General features: G+C 44.5%; 2 protein-coding genes across 2 annotated transcripts; one reads left to right on the top strand and one right to left on the bottom strand.

Moving 5' to 3' along the window:
- Nucleotides 1-925: 925 nt before the first annotated feature.
- On the bottom strand, nt 926-2115 carry LOC143422897 (mitochondrial import inner membrane translocase subunit Tim17-B). Its single transcript, XM_076893871.1, has 2 exons — nt 2023-2115; nt 926-1414 (listed from the first exon to the last, which is right to left on the bottom strand). The coding sequence occupies exons 1-2, from the start codon at nt 2113-2115 to the stop codon at nt 926-928; spliced, it is 582 nt and encodes a 193-aa protein (XP_076749986.1).
- Nucleotides 2116-13390: 11275 nt separating this feature from the next.
- Nucleotides 13391-14670, top strand: Fd102c (forkhead domain 102C). Its single transcript, XM_076893842.1, has one exon. The coding sequence runs from the start codon at nt 13391-13393 to the stop codon at nt 14612-14614; it is 1224 nt and encodes a 407-aa protein (XP_076749957.1). The 3' UTR covers nt 14615-14670.
- Nucleotides 14671-15389: the final 719 nt, after the last annotated feature.

Here is a 15389-nt window from a genome sequence, read left to right as displayed (position 1 = left end):
AACCAATGAATGATCTTTCGGCCTCTTCCGACTTATCGACGAAATCTCTGCTTCCGCGCTGCTGTAGGTGGAGATGTCGAGGACTTTCGTTCAGATAATTTTGCCAGGTTTTTAGTGAAATTACTGCGCCATGTGTTTTAGAAATGGTATCGTTGGTAGCATAGCCATGTGGTAGTTCCTTGATTATGGTATCGTGGGTACTTCAATTATAGATAATAAAGTAATCGAGAATCGCGTAATTTTTTAACGATGTGCTTCTTTGATGGCACTAGAATTAATAAAACTGCAAACTTGTACGTTTCTTTGAAATTCCAAAGTATCTAAATTATAATTCTGGGAGAGTGAAACATATTTTCAATATTTTTTTTCTATCGCGTAATACATCACAATGTAAATTAGAAGTCGGAATCATATCGGTGGTTGAATATATCTGCAATCGACTATGTACATATATGCTGTAAACTTTCGAGTTAATTGTATATGTGTGTTAATTCTGTGTTTGAGGTATTTTATTTTATGAGGAGATACACAAATTCTATTTAAGAACTTTCGGCACTAACTGTAGAATAAGAAAGCACTTTGTTCTGCCAATGGTTTATTTAACAATATAAAGATCCAGTTCGAGCTCGGTACAAAAGTAAAATTATGTAAAACAATATCGTAAACCTCCAAATTGGGATACATTCACGTTCTCAAAAATTGTCTTCCTTGCTCCGCAAAGAAGCTTAACCTAGGCATTTCACAATATTCTACGCACTTCCAAATTACAATGCTCCGCGAATAAAATTTACAAACATCGCAATGAAGAGTAGACACTTTAGTGCTTAACAGTACAGTACCACCGTATACGACTATTTACCATAAACGTGACAAAATCATCCTTAAAAAGAAAAGTAGAAAGTACAAAAAAAAGAAATTGCGAAGCTCATCTCCCTTTGCCGATCCTATCCATCTCGACGCCATTGCCGTTCACCTGCCTAGCCGTTTCCGTGTTCGCCGGCGCGCCGCTGAAACCTAGCCTGGTGCTAGCCGGAAGTCCGTGGAACTCCGGGAGGTTCTCCAGTTCGTACATCTGCATGTGCTGGGCGAACGAATCTGCGTGCAGCCGCGTCGCCATTATCCCAAACCCCTCGACCAGGGCCAGGAAGACACCGCCGACGGTCGCGCTCCCGATCATCGATGGAATTCCGGTTCTAGCCGCCAGGACGCCGCCCGTCAGCGCGCCGCTCATGATGGAGTTCCACGGGTCCTCCTTCGAGCGACATCGTATCAAGGTGCACTCGATCGCGGAGAAAAGACCTCCCCAGATGGCGAAGTTGCCTGCTACTTGAGGAACGCGGTTCCTCACCGCTGTCACGCCGCCGAATAGTCTTCGATGGATGCCCGATGGCGCGTTCCGGAAACCGATGACGCTCTGCTCGAAGGGGTGGTTCGGTTATTGGGACGTGGATCTATTTGGGAGAGTGAAACCATCGCTGGTTGCTCCTCAGAGTCGAATTCACTCTGGAGAACGATTCGCGATAGATTTACTTTGAAGTGTGTTCGCGATTTTGATTTTAATTATTGAATGATTGCTGAGAGGGAATTGAAAAATTGGTAATGTAGATCTTGGTGTATGGGAACAGAAAAATAGACACGAATTGTAATTGTTTATTTTTTATTGGTTAATTTAAGGGTATATGTAACAGTGAAGTTCTTTAATTGCTTGTGAACACTTGTGATCTTGAATTCTTAGAATTGTGTTTAGCACGAATGTTTGCAAGTATTCGGATAGTCATCGTACCAGTCAGTTATTTACTAGTCAGTTTTATGAATTGTAGATCCACAATTGAGCAATGCATAAGGATAATTAGTATACTTGCGAGTTTCGAATAATTATTTATTTTATATAGAAGAATATTTCCGAACAAGATACTAAGTATTTATAAAGTATTCTACGTATGTTGTGAACTTAGAGTATCTGAAATTTGTTAACCTTGCTAATAATTGGAACGAGGATTTTTCTGCAAATTAATTACTTACTTGAAACAGAGTACCACAAATAGCGCCCATGGTGAAGGCACCACCGCAATCATCCACTATCCTCCAGGGACATGGTTCACGATTGTATTCCATATTGCAAAATTTCACGAGTACAGGTTGCGTTCGAGGTAATTGTAAACATAATCAACGCACACCGTTCTTAACAGTACTTTCACATAAATTTATCGTTCATGATCGATGATCGTCTACGAAGAAATAAAAATGGATCGAAATATATTTACAAGACTCCGTCGTGCGTATCAAGAGATTGTTAATTGTAAAATATTTTAATTAGTTAGATACGAAAATAGCTACGTTATCATGAATCACTTGAAGTTATTGTATTAATGTTTGCATCGATTTGTGGGTCGTGCTTGATGGCATTGTTTGTATAATGGTTGAAATCCATTGATGTGATGAACATGGATATTTTAATTAGTAGTTTGACAAAGTATTATTCGTATTAATAAAAAATTCCATGTATTCTTTAGTAATTCTCGAAAGTCGCATTAATAAGGAGTTCATGTGCAAATTGTCCTCTATGGGTGGTTAGATTTTAAATAGTTAAATAGGCGATCTATTGCAATTATTTCGGTACACTTGGCAGAAATGGGAGTCGATTTCCCGAGAAAAATGTGGAAGTAACTTGCACAACAATCATTTGTTCCATTTTCGATAATCTGCAGAAAGAAGAAACGTCAGTTTGGTAATTTAAAAAGCAGAATCCAACAAATCTCTCCAACAGAAGAGATAAGCTTTTCTTCTTCGTTTCTTTCATTTCCATTTGAAAAATTTCAATATTTCTCCGTGTCCTTCCCTTTTCAAATCAGTCCTCCACGGTGTCATCTACAAACAATTAAAACAATAGTTCGACCAAGCACAAAGTAACGCATTGGTGCGTCGATACGAGTACTATATGTTCGATATTTCCTGATGACACTTGTTCCACAGTAGTTCAGCCCTTCGACGAAAGGGTAGGTCGACGCACAGCGGGGGACAAATAGAGCGCGAGTGAGCATCGAAAGTGAATAATAAACGTCTCGATGGGGTTTAGACGGCCGGGCTTCCGCGTTTAAGGTGGCCATATTGGTCCCCTAGCCTCCGGCCTCGGTTCTTATTTGCCCCGACCCTCCTCGTAGAAATGATTATTCGGCTATTATACGATGATTACCCGATGGTACGTGGGTGTAACACGAGGAACAAGCGTGCAGTTTCATGCCGCCGCCAGGATCCGGTGACAAACCGAATAAACCAGCCGAGTGTTACCGCGTATTTAACGCAACGTCGAGACACATGTTCCTACCAGATGTACACGTATTATTCCACTCCGTATTCTCGGTATTATCACTGCCCCCTCGAACTGCATTCGCAAATAATTGCAGGTCTCCCTTGGGTGGTGGGTGTTTAGCGATGGTACCAGCAATCGTGTCGCCAGCAAGTCGCCAGTAAATTTTTACCGATCAGAGGAGTCGCATAATATTTAATAAATAGATTTTTAACCTTTCAATATCGTTCGTTGCAGTCTGAATAGCTTTGATCGCGTCAAAGGTCTGAGCTAAGTGTAGATTTTAAATAGTTTCTGTTTATATAATCATTCTTATGTTTAATACTTTATTGAGATAGTTTCTTTTTGATCGTTAAAGTTAATTCCACGTTCAGTCTCTAATGTAAGACGTTTACGCAAGCCATGGTCGTCTCACTCGGGAAATGTTCATTCTAAAAATTTAAGTCTTCCGATGTTATCTTTTAAATTTGCGTTTAAATATGTTTCCTGTCAAAATGAAAGATTCATTGGTATTCATCGGCAAAAAATGTTTGAAGGAGGAAAGAATTCCGCGCGTATGCGCGTCGGGGCTTTTCGTTACTCTTTTTCAAATTGAATCTCGCAAGCCGGCGAGGTTTATGGCATGCAAATTGGGTTCGACCTCCTCCGCCGCCCCGTCTCTTCCCGCCAAATCCTAATCCAATCCGCTTCTACGTAAAGTCTACCTGCTCTACACTTTTGTACGAAACACCAACCTGGAAGAGCGTAAGCACCTTACGGCCAGCCATCGTCTGACAACTGTTACCTTGAATTTTTCGCGTTCTAACTGCATTTTCACAGCTGCTACCCCTGCTCCATTTTCCGAATTAAATGTTTCCGGACTCTTTTGTCAACTTACGTTTCTTTCTACTTTAACGTTACGTATACCTGATCATTCATTATTGTAGAATACAATTATCCTTTAGGGTGTTTTCCTTTGAGATTTTAAATTCTATTCTTTTTCATTATTATGAAGCGCAACGCGTGATGCTTGAAACTTGTAGTTACTTAATATTCATATTTGACTACTAGACCGCTGTCGTGTACATAAACTTGCATAATATGCATAAATATACAAAATATTTAAAGCTATAGCCTTCTATTTAAATCAGAAAAACGTTCAGAGTTTACTGGTTATATACTTGTATTCATATATATTAGAAAATGATGAATTAAACTAATTTCATTGGGTGAATCAACTTAATCTACTTGTCTCGTGTCGCAGTCAGAATTAAGAGCAAAATGCAACTTTTATTTGTTTTCTATCCTTATTTGATTAATCGACTCGCGAAGTAATAATTTCCATTTGAAATCATTCAATATCCACCATATTTTCAGCGAACCTCATTCTCGATGCCTAAATCCAGCGGTGCTTCGTAGAACGTAATACTTAAATCTCGTATTCTGTTCCAAAGAATACCACGTCCGTTTACATGTACATATTTAACGTCGCGCCGCAACTCGCCACGAGGACCCCTTTCAATTCCCATTACGGAGAACGATTAACAAAACAGGGGATCCCCTTTGTTGCCGACTTCGACCACGGAGACGACCGCCACGCCACGCGACAGCTGCCAGGATAATATCGATATCCTTCGATCTTGATATCGAGATGCCCCGCTAACAAATTATTATTCCTCATTGTCATATCGATTCTTTTGTCCGTTATCGATCCTTATCTCATTTCAACTTGTCTCGCATAGGGGCTCGTACCCGAACTTTTCTCATTTTTACAATTTCGCATAGGGACTACGTCTGCCTTTAATTGTAGTGTGTAATATGCAGTATGATTGTAATCGTAATTGCATTACAATAGGTTATCACGTAACTATCTATCATATTATTATAAATTTTACATATTTATCCATCTATCTAGTGGAAGAGACACTAGTTTCAGAGTATTTGGATGCTTGGTAGAGATATTGACAATTAAGCTAGTGTTCCGCTACTTTTGAACAAGAGTGTAGATATATCTCATAGAAGAGGAAATCGCAAATATTGTCGTAAGATATCGGATCGCGAAATCGTTTCTGCTGCCTAATAGTGGACGATCGGAACGACAGTGCAAGGGGTTTTCGAAATCGGCGATCAGACGATTACGAATACGAGATCAAAGCCGCTGGTACCGTAATGGTGGCCGTCCAAATGTCGTCGACGTCAGAGAAGTTTCGAATGAATATTTCAGGCTAACCGCTGCCGATGGGGTCCCGTCCGTGCCGCTGCAACCCTCCCTTCGTGTTGTTCCCACAAAGAGCATTTGTGTAATCTATCAGTACTTTCGGGGATGAAACCCTTTTGTCGGTCGCGCGAGGCGCTTAAGCGGTTGGTTAAGTCTGAAATAGGATGCCGTCGTCGCGCATGTGTATCACGCTCGCGTTTCCTTCAAGGCCGTCGATCTGCTTTCGATTTGTTCAACTTTTTAAACACTCGCGAAGACAGAACGCGAAACGAAACCATTTACTAGAAATTGATCGCGTCGTTTAATATAATAAATCGCGTGGCAAAGTGAGAGAGCCGCGCGAAGCGATGGTAGAAAACTCGTAAACGGCAACGAGATTGTTATTCTCTCGCCGTTCGCCAACTGAAGCTCCACCGTGCCACCGTATTTAGAGGACCTACGAAAACACTCGAGTTGTTGCAACAGCCGTGTCTATGTCCCGGATCGTTCTGACGCGGTTATGTTCGCCAGGGCCTTAGTCCGTTAATAATAAATACGTATTTACCGGGACAGTGTCGTGGTTCTTTCGAGTGAGCGACTCCTCGCTACCCTCCGGTGCAACAACCTCGGCCAGACAGAACGTGTCATGCTGGGAAATGAAAGCAAATTACCGCTGGCTACAAATTGGAAATGATTGCTCCTCCACCAGCGAGTGGGTATTATTTTCGAATAATTCCGGGATAATTAGAAACCGTTGCGGCCTCTACACCCGGAATCTTGAGCTTTCGCGTTCCTAATGACCGATTTTTCGATCGAGGCTAATTTCGGCTTGTATATCTAGAAGGGTTGGTATAGTCTTATAGAGATACCTTATTTCAACGAAGTTTTCTTAGTTACAGTTCTCTAATCTTCCTCCATTTCCGGCCTTTGTGTAGACTTCCTCCATTTTTAACATATACACGTGTCTATCGACATGAATAGCCGATATTTCAGAAGAAGTGGGGAAACTTGTTGCTCGAATAATACATTCAGTTTAAGAGACGATATGCCATTTGAAAAAAAAAAACTGTACATTTGTTCCTGATAACAGAAATAGATGAAAAATGGTCGCTGGAATTCCATTTTCAAGAGAAGAATCGCTAAAAGAAATAATATAGATTCAGAGTGACGTTATTTTATTGCAACGAGTTGAATATACTTCCATTGGTACGAATGAAAGATGTCGAAAACGAAACTACTCGTTTCCCTCGCGCAGATTTCGCCCGAACCGCGTACAATACATCTGTGCAACCCTTAATCGTTTCCAGGACGCGCCACACCTTCGATTCGGACGCACCGACACTCCAGTCCCCCGACAAGATCGAGAGGAGAGGCCCACAAAAGTGTGGCAAATTCGAGAGTCATCGGAACGCGTGCAGCGCAAATTAAGTATCGGCCCACGAGCCCTTTTGTCGTTTTGAAAGAAGGGCGTAAAGGACACGGACCGTGGTGGGTGGAGGAGAAGAGAAGAAGGTGACCGGTTCCACGCCCATCGTTTCACGGTACAATGGCCAGTGTCCGTCGACAAAAGCTAAACACCGAAAATATTGCCGAAAATCCTGCTGTCCACCCCGATAGGTCTCTGGACCTGGGACTTGAGCGAGCGACGAACGGGAAAACGGGGCGAGAGGGAGGCGTACGCTGGTCCGGCTAAGTATCTCGAAATTTAATCTATCCCTCTCTCTCTAATCCTGTTACACGGCTAAACGGTCACGTTTCAGCCGCGTCAGGAAGGTGCCATTGGAGAGACCTCGAGGACTTCCGCTTGGTTCCTGAATCTCGTCTCGAGATTCCTGACCACACGGAACCGTTTTGGTACCCCTCGCTATTTATTTCGCGTGCTCCGTCGCGTTTTTGCCACCTCGAGAAGTCTATCGCGGTTCGTTGAGCGACAAATGGCGTCCCGCGGGGCACCCCGCGGGTCTCAGCTTCCGTTCTCGAGTGGAGATTCGTTATTTCGTCGTTACGCGCGTCATCGCCCGTTGAAGGGCGCTCGTCGAGCCCTCGAGAGCGTTCCCTTAGACGCCTTCGGAACGAATTGCTAATCGATGGTAACAGCAGTTTCTTTCGTTGGTCGGCTCGTTTCCATGAAGATGTTTGGCAAATATCCGTGTCGATCGTTGAAGGGTTGAAAGGGTTCAGAAGGCAGGAATACGTGATGTGTAAATAATAGCGGTTTTTCGCGTAGGAATATTTCGTCTCGTGGTGTGGAAGTTGTATTTTTATAGAAATTGTATAAATAGTTTGTGAAAATGGTTTAGAAAATTTTGCAAATTTTTAGAGAAAAGTTACTTCGTCGCTTATTAAAATTGATCAGGAAACGAATATATATACACAAGAATATCTCACGATGTTTAGAATCTTAGAAACCGTGAACTGATCTATCCAATCTTTAATAGCAAGAATAATTTTCCTCTCTTCAATACAATTTCTTCCTTTAAGGATTAAGTAGCCAAGTACTTGATTGTTTCGGAACAAATTCATAAAAAAATACAAAAGTCGCTGGTCATATCCACTAGTTAAATAGTAAAGTATTTTAAAATTGTTATTTCCCGTAGCAATATCATGCTACTACGGCTCAACATTGCAAGTATACAACAAAGGTGGCTCATCGCGGGAGCTAAAATATGTAAGAGCAATGAAATAAAAAAACCGTTCTATTCCTCTGTTATTTAAGAACATTATCGTATTCTCTCGAATCGAAGAAAAATTGAGGAATCTCACGACAGAGCGGCGGTGGAGTTTATAAATTGTGAATATTTAAGAGCGGGACGGGAGGGGAGGGTCGAGGTTCCGGGAAACGATATTTTCCTATCTCGGCGCGATGGCGTCGCGCAGCGTAAAAGGGATGCTTAGGAAACAGGATGGTACACGTCGCTAAAACGGGAGCATCCCTTTGAGAGGAGCGTCAAAGCTAATGGACCTTCTCTCTTCTCCACAGGATTCTATCGTGTTTCTCTTCGCCTTGTACCGGTTTCTCCGCTCCGCCCGGTTCCCCACGGCCCTCTCTCTTTCTCCATCCGCGTGTGTCGTTACAAAGAGGGTCACGGGGGCCGGTCCCAGAAGCCCTGCTAATGTTTAGTACCAGTTGATTGCAAGCTCGTTAGAATATGCATAAAGCACCGTTGTTAAATGCTCTTTCTCTTTGCGAGGGAGTAAATTTAATGGATGCGTGGCTCGTCTCTTGTGTCGAGCGCGCGTGAAACCGCAGAGATGTTGCCGGTGTCGCTCGATTCTGTTCGCCGAAACGGGTTCCGACAGGGTGGAAGCGAGGGTGGTTCGGTGAAATTAATTAGGGGCGGAGAATGTCAGATGTTGTGCAGGAAATAATATCGCCAGTCGCGAGATGTTAACTAGGACAGACCGCGATTTTAAATGTCCGTAACAATTTTTGTTTGTTTTTATTACGAAAATTGAAGAAATATGAAAAATCGAGAAAGGTGTTAAGATTGTGTAAACGTGTTGAGAATTGTCGCGCGGATTTTCTACGATTTCGGAAGCTTTCCGCCGTCGCATCAACGCGGAATCTTCAAGTTTGGCTTATCGGATCCCTGGTACTCGCGAGCGTTTAGAGGGGAGTTTGAAAACCGATTAGGAGAGTGTGTTTGGAAGCATCAAAACTAAGAGATAGCTCGCGCTGGTCCTCAAAGTTACCGGTCGCCTCCATCATGACATTTATTAACCTTGCTATCGGGGTATCTGTTCCGAATCCTACCAGAAGTATCGGGAAAGCAGAGATTAACGGCACAACGGAGTTCGATTGAGTTATAAACGGATCCACGTCGAACGATAAAATTAATCGTGTTTCAGATTTCCTTGCTTGACTCGTTTCTCAAAGTGTTGAAATTAATAGCTATTGACACTATCGTATATTGCAGATAAAATGAAACGAGGAAAATTAACGAAATAATTGACAATTTTATGGAAGAATACTGATCGTGAATTCTTGCGTGTCTATCTAATCTAAATACGACGCGCATGTAATTACACAGAAATTATTGTCATACAAGTAATCTTCATCGCGTAATCTCTGATTGATGAATATTTAAACTAAAAATCTTGATTCTTGATTTTGGTAAAAATCAAGTATTGAAGCTACTACTCACAAGAAAAGTGATCAGTACTATTTATATTTTATACAACCATGTGATTTCTTTTGATAGAAAAAATTAATGCCTACAAAAATTAAAAGGATAGTTTCACAGCTCTGAAATATACAGAATTGAACCTTATCATTTGCAACCAAAAATATTATTTAAAAAACAAAGAAAAGAATCGCGTACCGGTGATGTTGCACAGCTCGATGCCTTTTAAATTATTATAATTATCACTTATTATCTGATGATAATATGCAATTTTCTGATGACGATCAATTTATGATAATGCAATTTTCTGATGACGATCAATTTAATTTGTGATCAAGAGATCGAAGTACACCAAAGAAAAAGCGCGTTGCATATCGCGTTTTGCCATCCAATCGGATGAATTTAACGCGCTTGAACGTCGAGCGAAAAACTGTCACAGTAAAACGATCTAGTTTCACGACAAAATCGTCCAACAAATCGATCGCAGATCCGAAAATTAAACGTGCTCCAGTAACTCTACACGCGGTCTGACCAGATACGATCGCCACCTTTACGACCGACGTATAATAATAAGAAGCGTCCGATATTTTCGCACGATGAACTCGATTTGGATAAGATCGGCCCTCGACAGACGGTATCGTTTGTCGCAAAGAAAGCAACGTTGCCCAGACGAAACCCGCTGTCAAAACACAATAAAACGAGAGAGCCGAGGAAATTTCTGTCTCTGCTCCGGGTCTACCGCGAGATCTCGTGTACGCGAGTGCGTGTGTGCGTTAGGTAAAACGTGCGTACACAGGGTGAGCGTACATGGATACCGGGTCCATTGTGCGGCGTCGCTAAAATGCTCTTCTCGCCTCGAATAATGGCGATAATTGTGACGAAATGGAGCGTCATTGTGGGGAAAAAAGGTACTGTAACGATTGGGGCTGGCGAGCCAAGTAAGTGGCAGATGCATGGCGCTCGATTGACAGCTTCTCCGATTTCTTCCACACCGCTTCGTGCCAATTCCGATTCTCTCTTTTCGATTCTTTGTTTAGCTTGTCTCCTTTAACGCAACTTGCTCCGCTCTTCCTTTCTTGGCTAGTATTTGCATGCCTCGTAGATCGATCCAAATTGTTTGGTCAATCAGTTTTTTCGTATTCTCTCGTAGAAATCGATTTATTTCGTGTCTGAAAGATTCAAGTATACCGAACAAGCAACACTGAGTTTATCGAATACCAGAAAATCTTCTTTCTTCTTACTAGTTACTTTATATGAAATTAGAAAAAACCAAACGAATGCGTTATAGAAGAATCGACCACGAACGATCATCTTGTACGCGACTCGTGTCAGCAACCGTTGCGAAATGTAAAGAACGCGCACAATTTGCGTAGGAGAAACGAAACATGGCGGTAGTTAAACAGTTGAACAGTTACATATTCGAGTCGAAAACGAGTCGAGTGAAAACTGGCAACGCGAGTTATCGAACGCGGTGAAAACGGAGTCTATACCTGAGAATATATCGCAATTACATTCGGCGCACACGCTGGTCCCAATTGATACGAGGCCGTATTTCCGTGGACGATCCGTGGAGTAACGGAAGAACGCGGGGTAACGGCGGGGTGGGGGCCAGGGAGGGGATAGGTTGGGGACGGGGCTCGCGGAGGGGCGCGAAGCTGTTATTTGCAATGAAACGCAACAATTGCAATCGGACTCGACGCACGCTGTCGTAAACGCGCCATATTGCAGCTGGGCCGGTCGTGAAAAATAGTGTTTTTGTGCAAGCCGAAACGGCAGATATGAAACCAGCATGGCGGATGCTTACAAATAGTTGCAGGGCGGCGCCTCCATATAAACGCGCGTACCGTTCGCTTCTTCTCTCTCTCTCTCTCTCCATCTCTCTATCTCCTTCTCTCTCTCACTCTCTCTCTTTCGCCTTTCTTTTGTCCTCCTACGGTTCGCGCGACGACAAAAAGGGATTCTGCGAACAAGAGGCCGCTCGTTGTTCCACGCAACCCGGGAGGGAAGCTCCGAGAATTTCACGGCCCTCCCCCTTTCGAATCTGACCCGTTGACTAAATGGTCGACCTAGAATTTACGAGCTTCGATGGGCTACGAAGGAACGGGGTTCTTTGTCGGAGATGGTCAATTAAGGAAACGTTTTATTCTTTTGCAGAGTTCGAATTGGAGTTCGAAATGTTTGGTTGGAGGTTGATCTCGCGTCAACTTGAAACGAGGGTTAAGGAGTTTGTTAGCGTTTCGCTGGGTCCTTCAATTTCAGATGCTGTCACGTGTTTGTTACGTAATTAAGAAACAAATTCGTTGGAACGTAACGTAGAATACGAATATTGTCACTGTAACATGTAACAGCGCGCGACACCATTTGCTTTAGCATTTAAAGAATGCAACAAAGCATTCATCGTAGATGTATGTACATTCAGGTCTGTTATGATATAATGGATGTAAGAGTGCGTGAACGGAAGTAAACAGAATATTATAGACTGACGACGTGTGCTGTATAATTAAATCTAAAGATATTACTGTTTTCGCAGTTGCTTAATTTCTAAACGTCAAGCGTCAGTTAAAAGTATTTATGATAATTCTATGCATTTAGTAAACAAATTTAGTTATCTTATAAATTACGCCTCGCGTAATACATTGTAAAGAAGGATCTTTCTTTATCGAGGGAACACGGAAACGCCAAACTTGCAATTACTATTTCATGGAGAAACACATTTCTAAAGAAGTCCATATCAAACGGAAACAACTTAATCATCCCCAAAACCTCGATCGTATCAGACAATACTCGAATCGCCATTACCTCTTCGATCTTATCCCTTCGACAATAAATCTCCAACCCCAATCATCCAACGAAAACTAGCCAGGAATCAATTCGATGGAATCCTTATAAATTCCAATCCATCCCCCTGAAGAAAAGGAACGCTCGACGTAACCGAGACAGTGGATCGCGATTACTCGCGATTCTCGTTTCGAAAGGAATCAACAGGAGGAACACCTTCGTAGCCAGCGATTCCCGACACTTTACCAAGCAGCTATTAACCGAATCGGAGGAAACTAGCGTCACTACGTAGAGGGGGAGAGGGAGAGCATTCGAAAGATTCGAGGGGGGAGCGTCGAAGGGGGGCACGAAAGGGTTCGAGACGCATCGGTAGGGTGTTCTCCGTGGTGGTCTGCCGATCGTCGGGTATGATATCGAGTTTTCTAGCGAGAAGATAAGAGAGAACGGGAACCCGATGTGGCCAGGTAACATCGGGAAGTAGCGGGCGCCACCGCCGCCCCCGCGCCCCTAGATTACGGAATTCAGGATCAATATCCATGGTGGTAGGTGTGGCGGATGGCGGAGGGTTCCATCTTCGACCGTCCTCTCGCTGCTTATTGGTCGGAGGACCGGTGTACGGGTTCGTGTACCGTTCTGGGTAAACGGGCGGAGCTTGCCGTTTCTCCCCTAGGAGCTAGTGGGGAGAAGCCATCGGTGCTCTCCTGGCAGACGGCCGAATCGTAAATCATGACCAGTCGGTCGCTCGGAGCGCATCGTGGCAAACAGGCTGAAAACCGTTGGAAAACATCGGGCCCCGCGATCGATCGGCTCGTGACCGGTCGATCCGTGACTGCTACTACGTCTCCCCGGCAGGAGTACGATTTCTCTTATTAGTGACGGGTTCGATCGCTCGGCTACCGACAAGTAGATCGTGAAGTTTTATGTGAGACCCGAACGAGGAGCTACAGTGACCGATTTTTCCGACGCGTCGGAAGATCGAGATTGGTTCTCTACCAGCGAGCAAACATGTGCAGCAACGAGAGTCCGCCGCCGGCGAAGGAGCCGTTGGCCGTCGGTTTGGGTAGTCCCATGACCGGTTTTTTGCCCGGCCTCGAGCACTATCGGCTTCAATTATACCATTACGCGATGGCGGAGCGGTTGAGGTTAGCGCAGCAGTTGCACCCCCAGCACCCGGCGGTCGGCCATCCGCCCTCCAGCGCCCCGACTCATCTAGGGATAAGTCCAGGATTCCCAGCGCCCCTGCCGCTGTATCCAGCGGCGGCCGCCGGATATCCGAGTAGATTGGCCCTGTCCATGGCTCTGTTGCATCCTCATCATCAACGGATACCGGAGGAACCGAAACCGCAGCACAGTTACATCGGTCTGATCGCCATGGCGATCCTGTCCTCCCCAGAGAAGAAGCTGGTGCTGTCGGACATTTATCAGCACATCCTCGAGCACTATCCTTACTTTAGAACCCGCGGTCCAGGTTGGAGGAACTCGATCAGGCACAATTTGTCGTTGAACGATTGCTTCGTGAAATCCGGCAGAAGCGCCAATGGCAAGGGCCACTACTGGGCCATACACCCTGCCAATTTGGAGGACTTTCGTCGCGGTGATTTTAGGAGACGCAAGGCTCAACGGAAAGTCCGCAGGCATATGGGTTTAGCGGTGGACGAGGAACCGGACAGTCCAAGCCCGCCACCCTTGCCAGCTACGCCGCCTCCGCCAGCTGCGCTTGGACCACCAGTAGCTTCTCAACCCATGCCAGGAATCTGGACGCCCCATCATCATCAATCTCACCATCAACAACAGCAACAGCAGCAACAACAGCATGCGTTCCAAGGCCAAACTCTGCGGCAGTCCTCCTCATTCCAGCCGTCGAGGAAGAGACAGTTCGACGTGGCGTCCCTTCTCGCACCCGACGATCAGCACCAAATCGAATCCGACCTGAGGCCAGTCAAGTCGAGGAGGTTCTCCTGCAGCGAGGACGAACTACACGACCTCCAGGAGCCGGATCAGGATGAAGAAGATGTAGACGTGGACGTGGTCGCCGAGACGAACGCTCTGCCGTCGCCCATCACCCCGTCGGCCAGTCCCGATTCGAAGATCGTCAGCCAGAACAGTCATTGGACCAATCAGAGCATCCAGAGCGCTAATCAACAGATACCAGGGCTACACATTCCGAATCATCTGCAGGCGAGGAATTATTATGTGCCGGCGACCTCGAGCACTGGGCCCACCGTCTAATGGAGGTGATCTGGGTGCCGCCGGGAATTCAGAGGTGACCAAGTGAGAAGTTTCGCGAGGTTTTGTCTCCAGTTTTGGGAGAGTTTCGGTTACCGCTAGCTGGTGCTAGCCAGTCGTGCCAAATTGCAAACAACTTGCTCGGTTCCTTCCGGCTTGCTCCTCCGTTTCGGTGGCTCGCGCGGTCCTCTTTGTACATACGAACGATTTCAGTCGGAGTTAACGCGGTGCAATACGCTGGACAATTATTTCTTTTCAACGAATTCCACCGATCTTCGAGTCCGGTACTTGAATCCGTGTAAGGGAGTCAGTTTATGTGTACTGTATAAATATAAGTATATAAGGAAGCGTGCACATACGATCGGTGATCTTCCGGTAGAATTCCATTGAGCGTGGCCGCGAGTTAATGGCGAACGGTCAACCCTCTGTAACCTTCTTTTGTTCCCCTGTCGATGTACGATATTAGTTCTCGCAGTACAAATTACGAATCTCCTTCGACGTAAGTGAAAGAGAGCGAAAGGATAACTTAAATTCGATAGATTGCAATTGTTAACCCTTTGGGTAGCACTTGACGAACGAATTTCCAAGCGAATGTTTAGCGAATTAATCGTGTGAAGGGTTAGCGCGAAATCGATGTTACACGTGCCAATCGTGGAATTCTATCCGTGAAAATGAAGAAGTTCTTGTACATAATGGGAAGAGAAGCCCGGGAAGGGCGGATGATGTCGCTCGATACGTAATTTCGTATGAAATTCCAATATGGGGCATTACATCGGAC

This window comes from Xylocopa sonorina, chromosome 4, assembly GCF_050948175.1.
Source record: "Xylocopa sonorina isolate GNS202 chromosome 4, iyXylSono1_principal, whole genome shotgun sequence".
Classification (NCBI taxonomy): domain Eukaryota; kingdom Metazoa; phylum Arthropoda; class Insecta; order Hymenoptera; family Apidae; genus Xylocopa; species Xylocopa sonorina.
Note: the sequence above shows the minus strand (reverse complement) of the source record. Positions and strands in the feature narration are given on the sequence as shown.

Excerpts from the sequence above, each read along its gene's own strand:
- LOC143422897 (XM_076893871.1), bottom strand. The coding sequence starts at position 2,115 with ATGGAATACAATCGTGAACCATGTCCCTGGAGGATAGTGGATGATTGC. Across the intron at positions 1,415-2,022 it reads TTTGTGGTACTCTGTTTCAA|AGCGTCATCGGTTTCCGGAA; the intron begins GTAAGTAATTAA and ends CCCTTCGAGCAG.
- Fd102c (XM_076893842.1), top strand. The coding sequence starts at position 13,391 with ATGTGCAGCAACGAGAGTCCGCCGCCGGCGAAGGAGCCGTTGGCCGTC.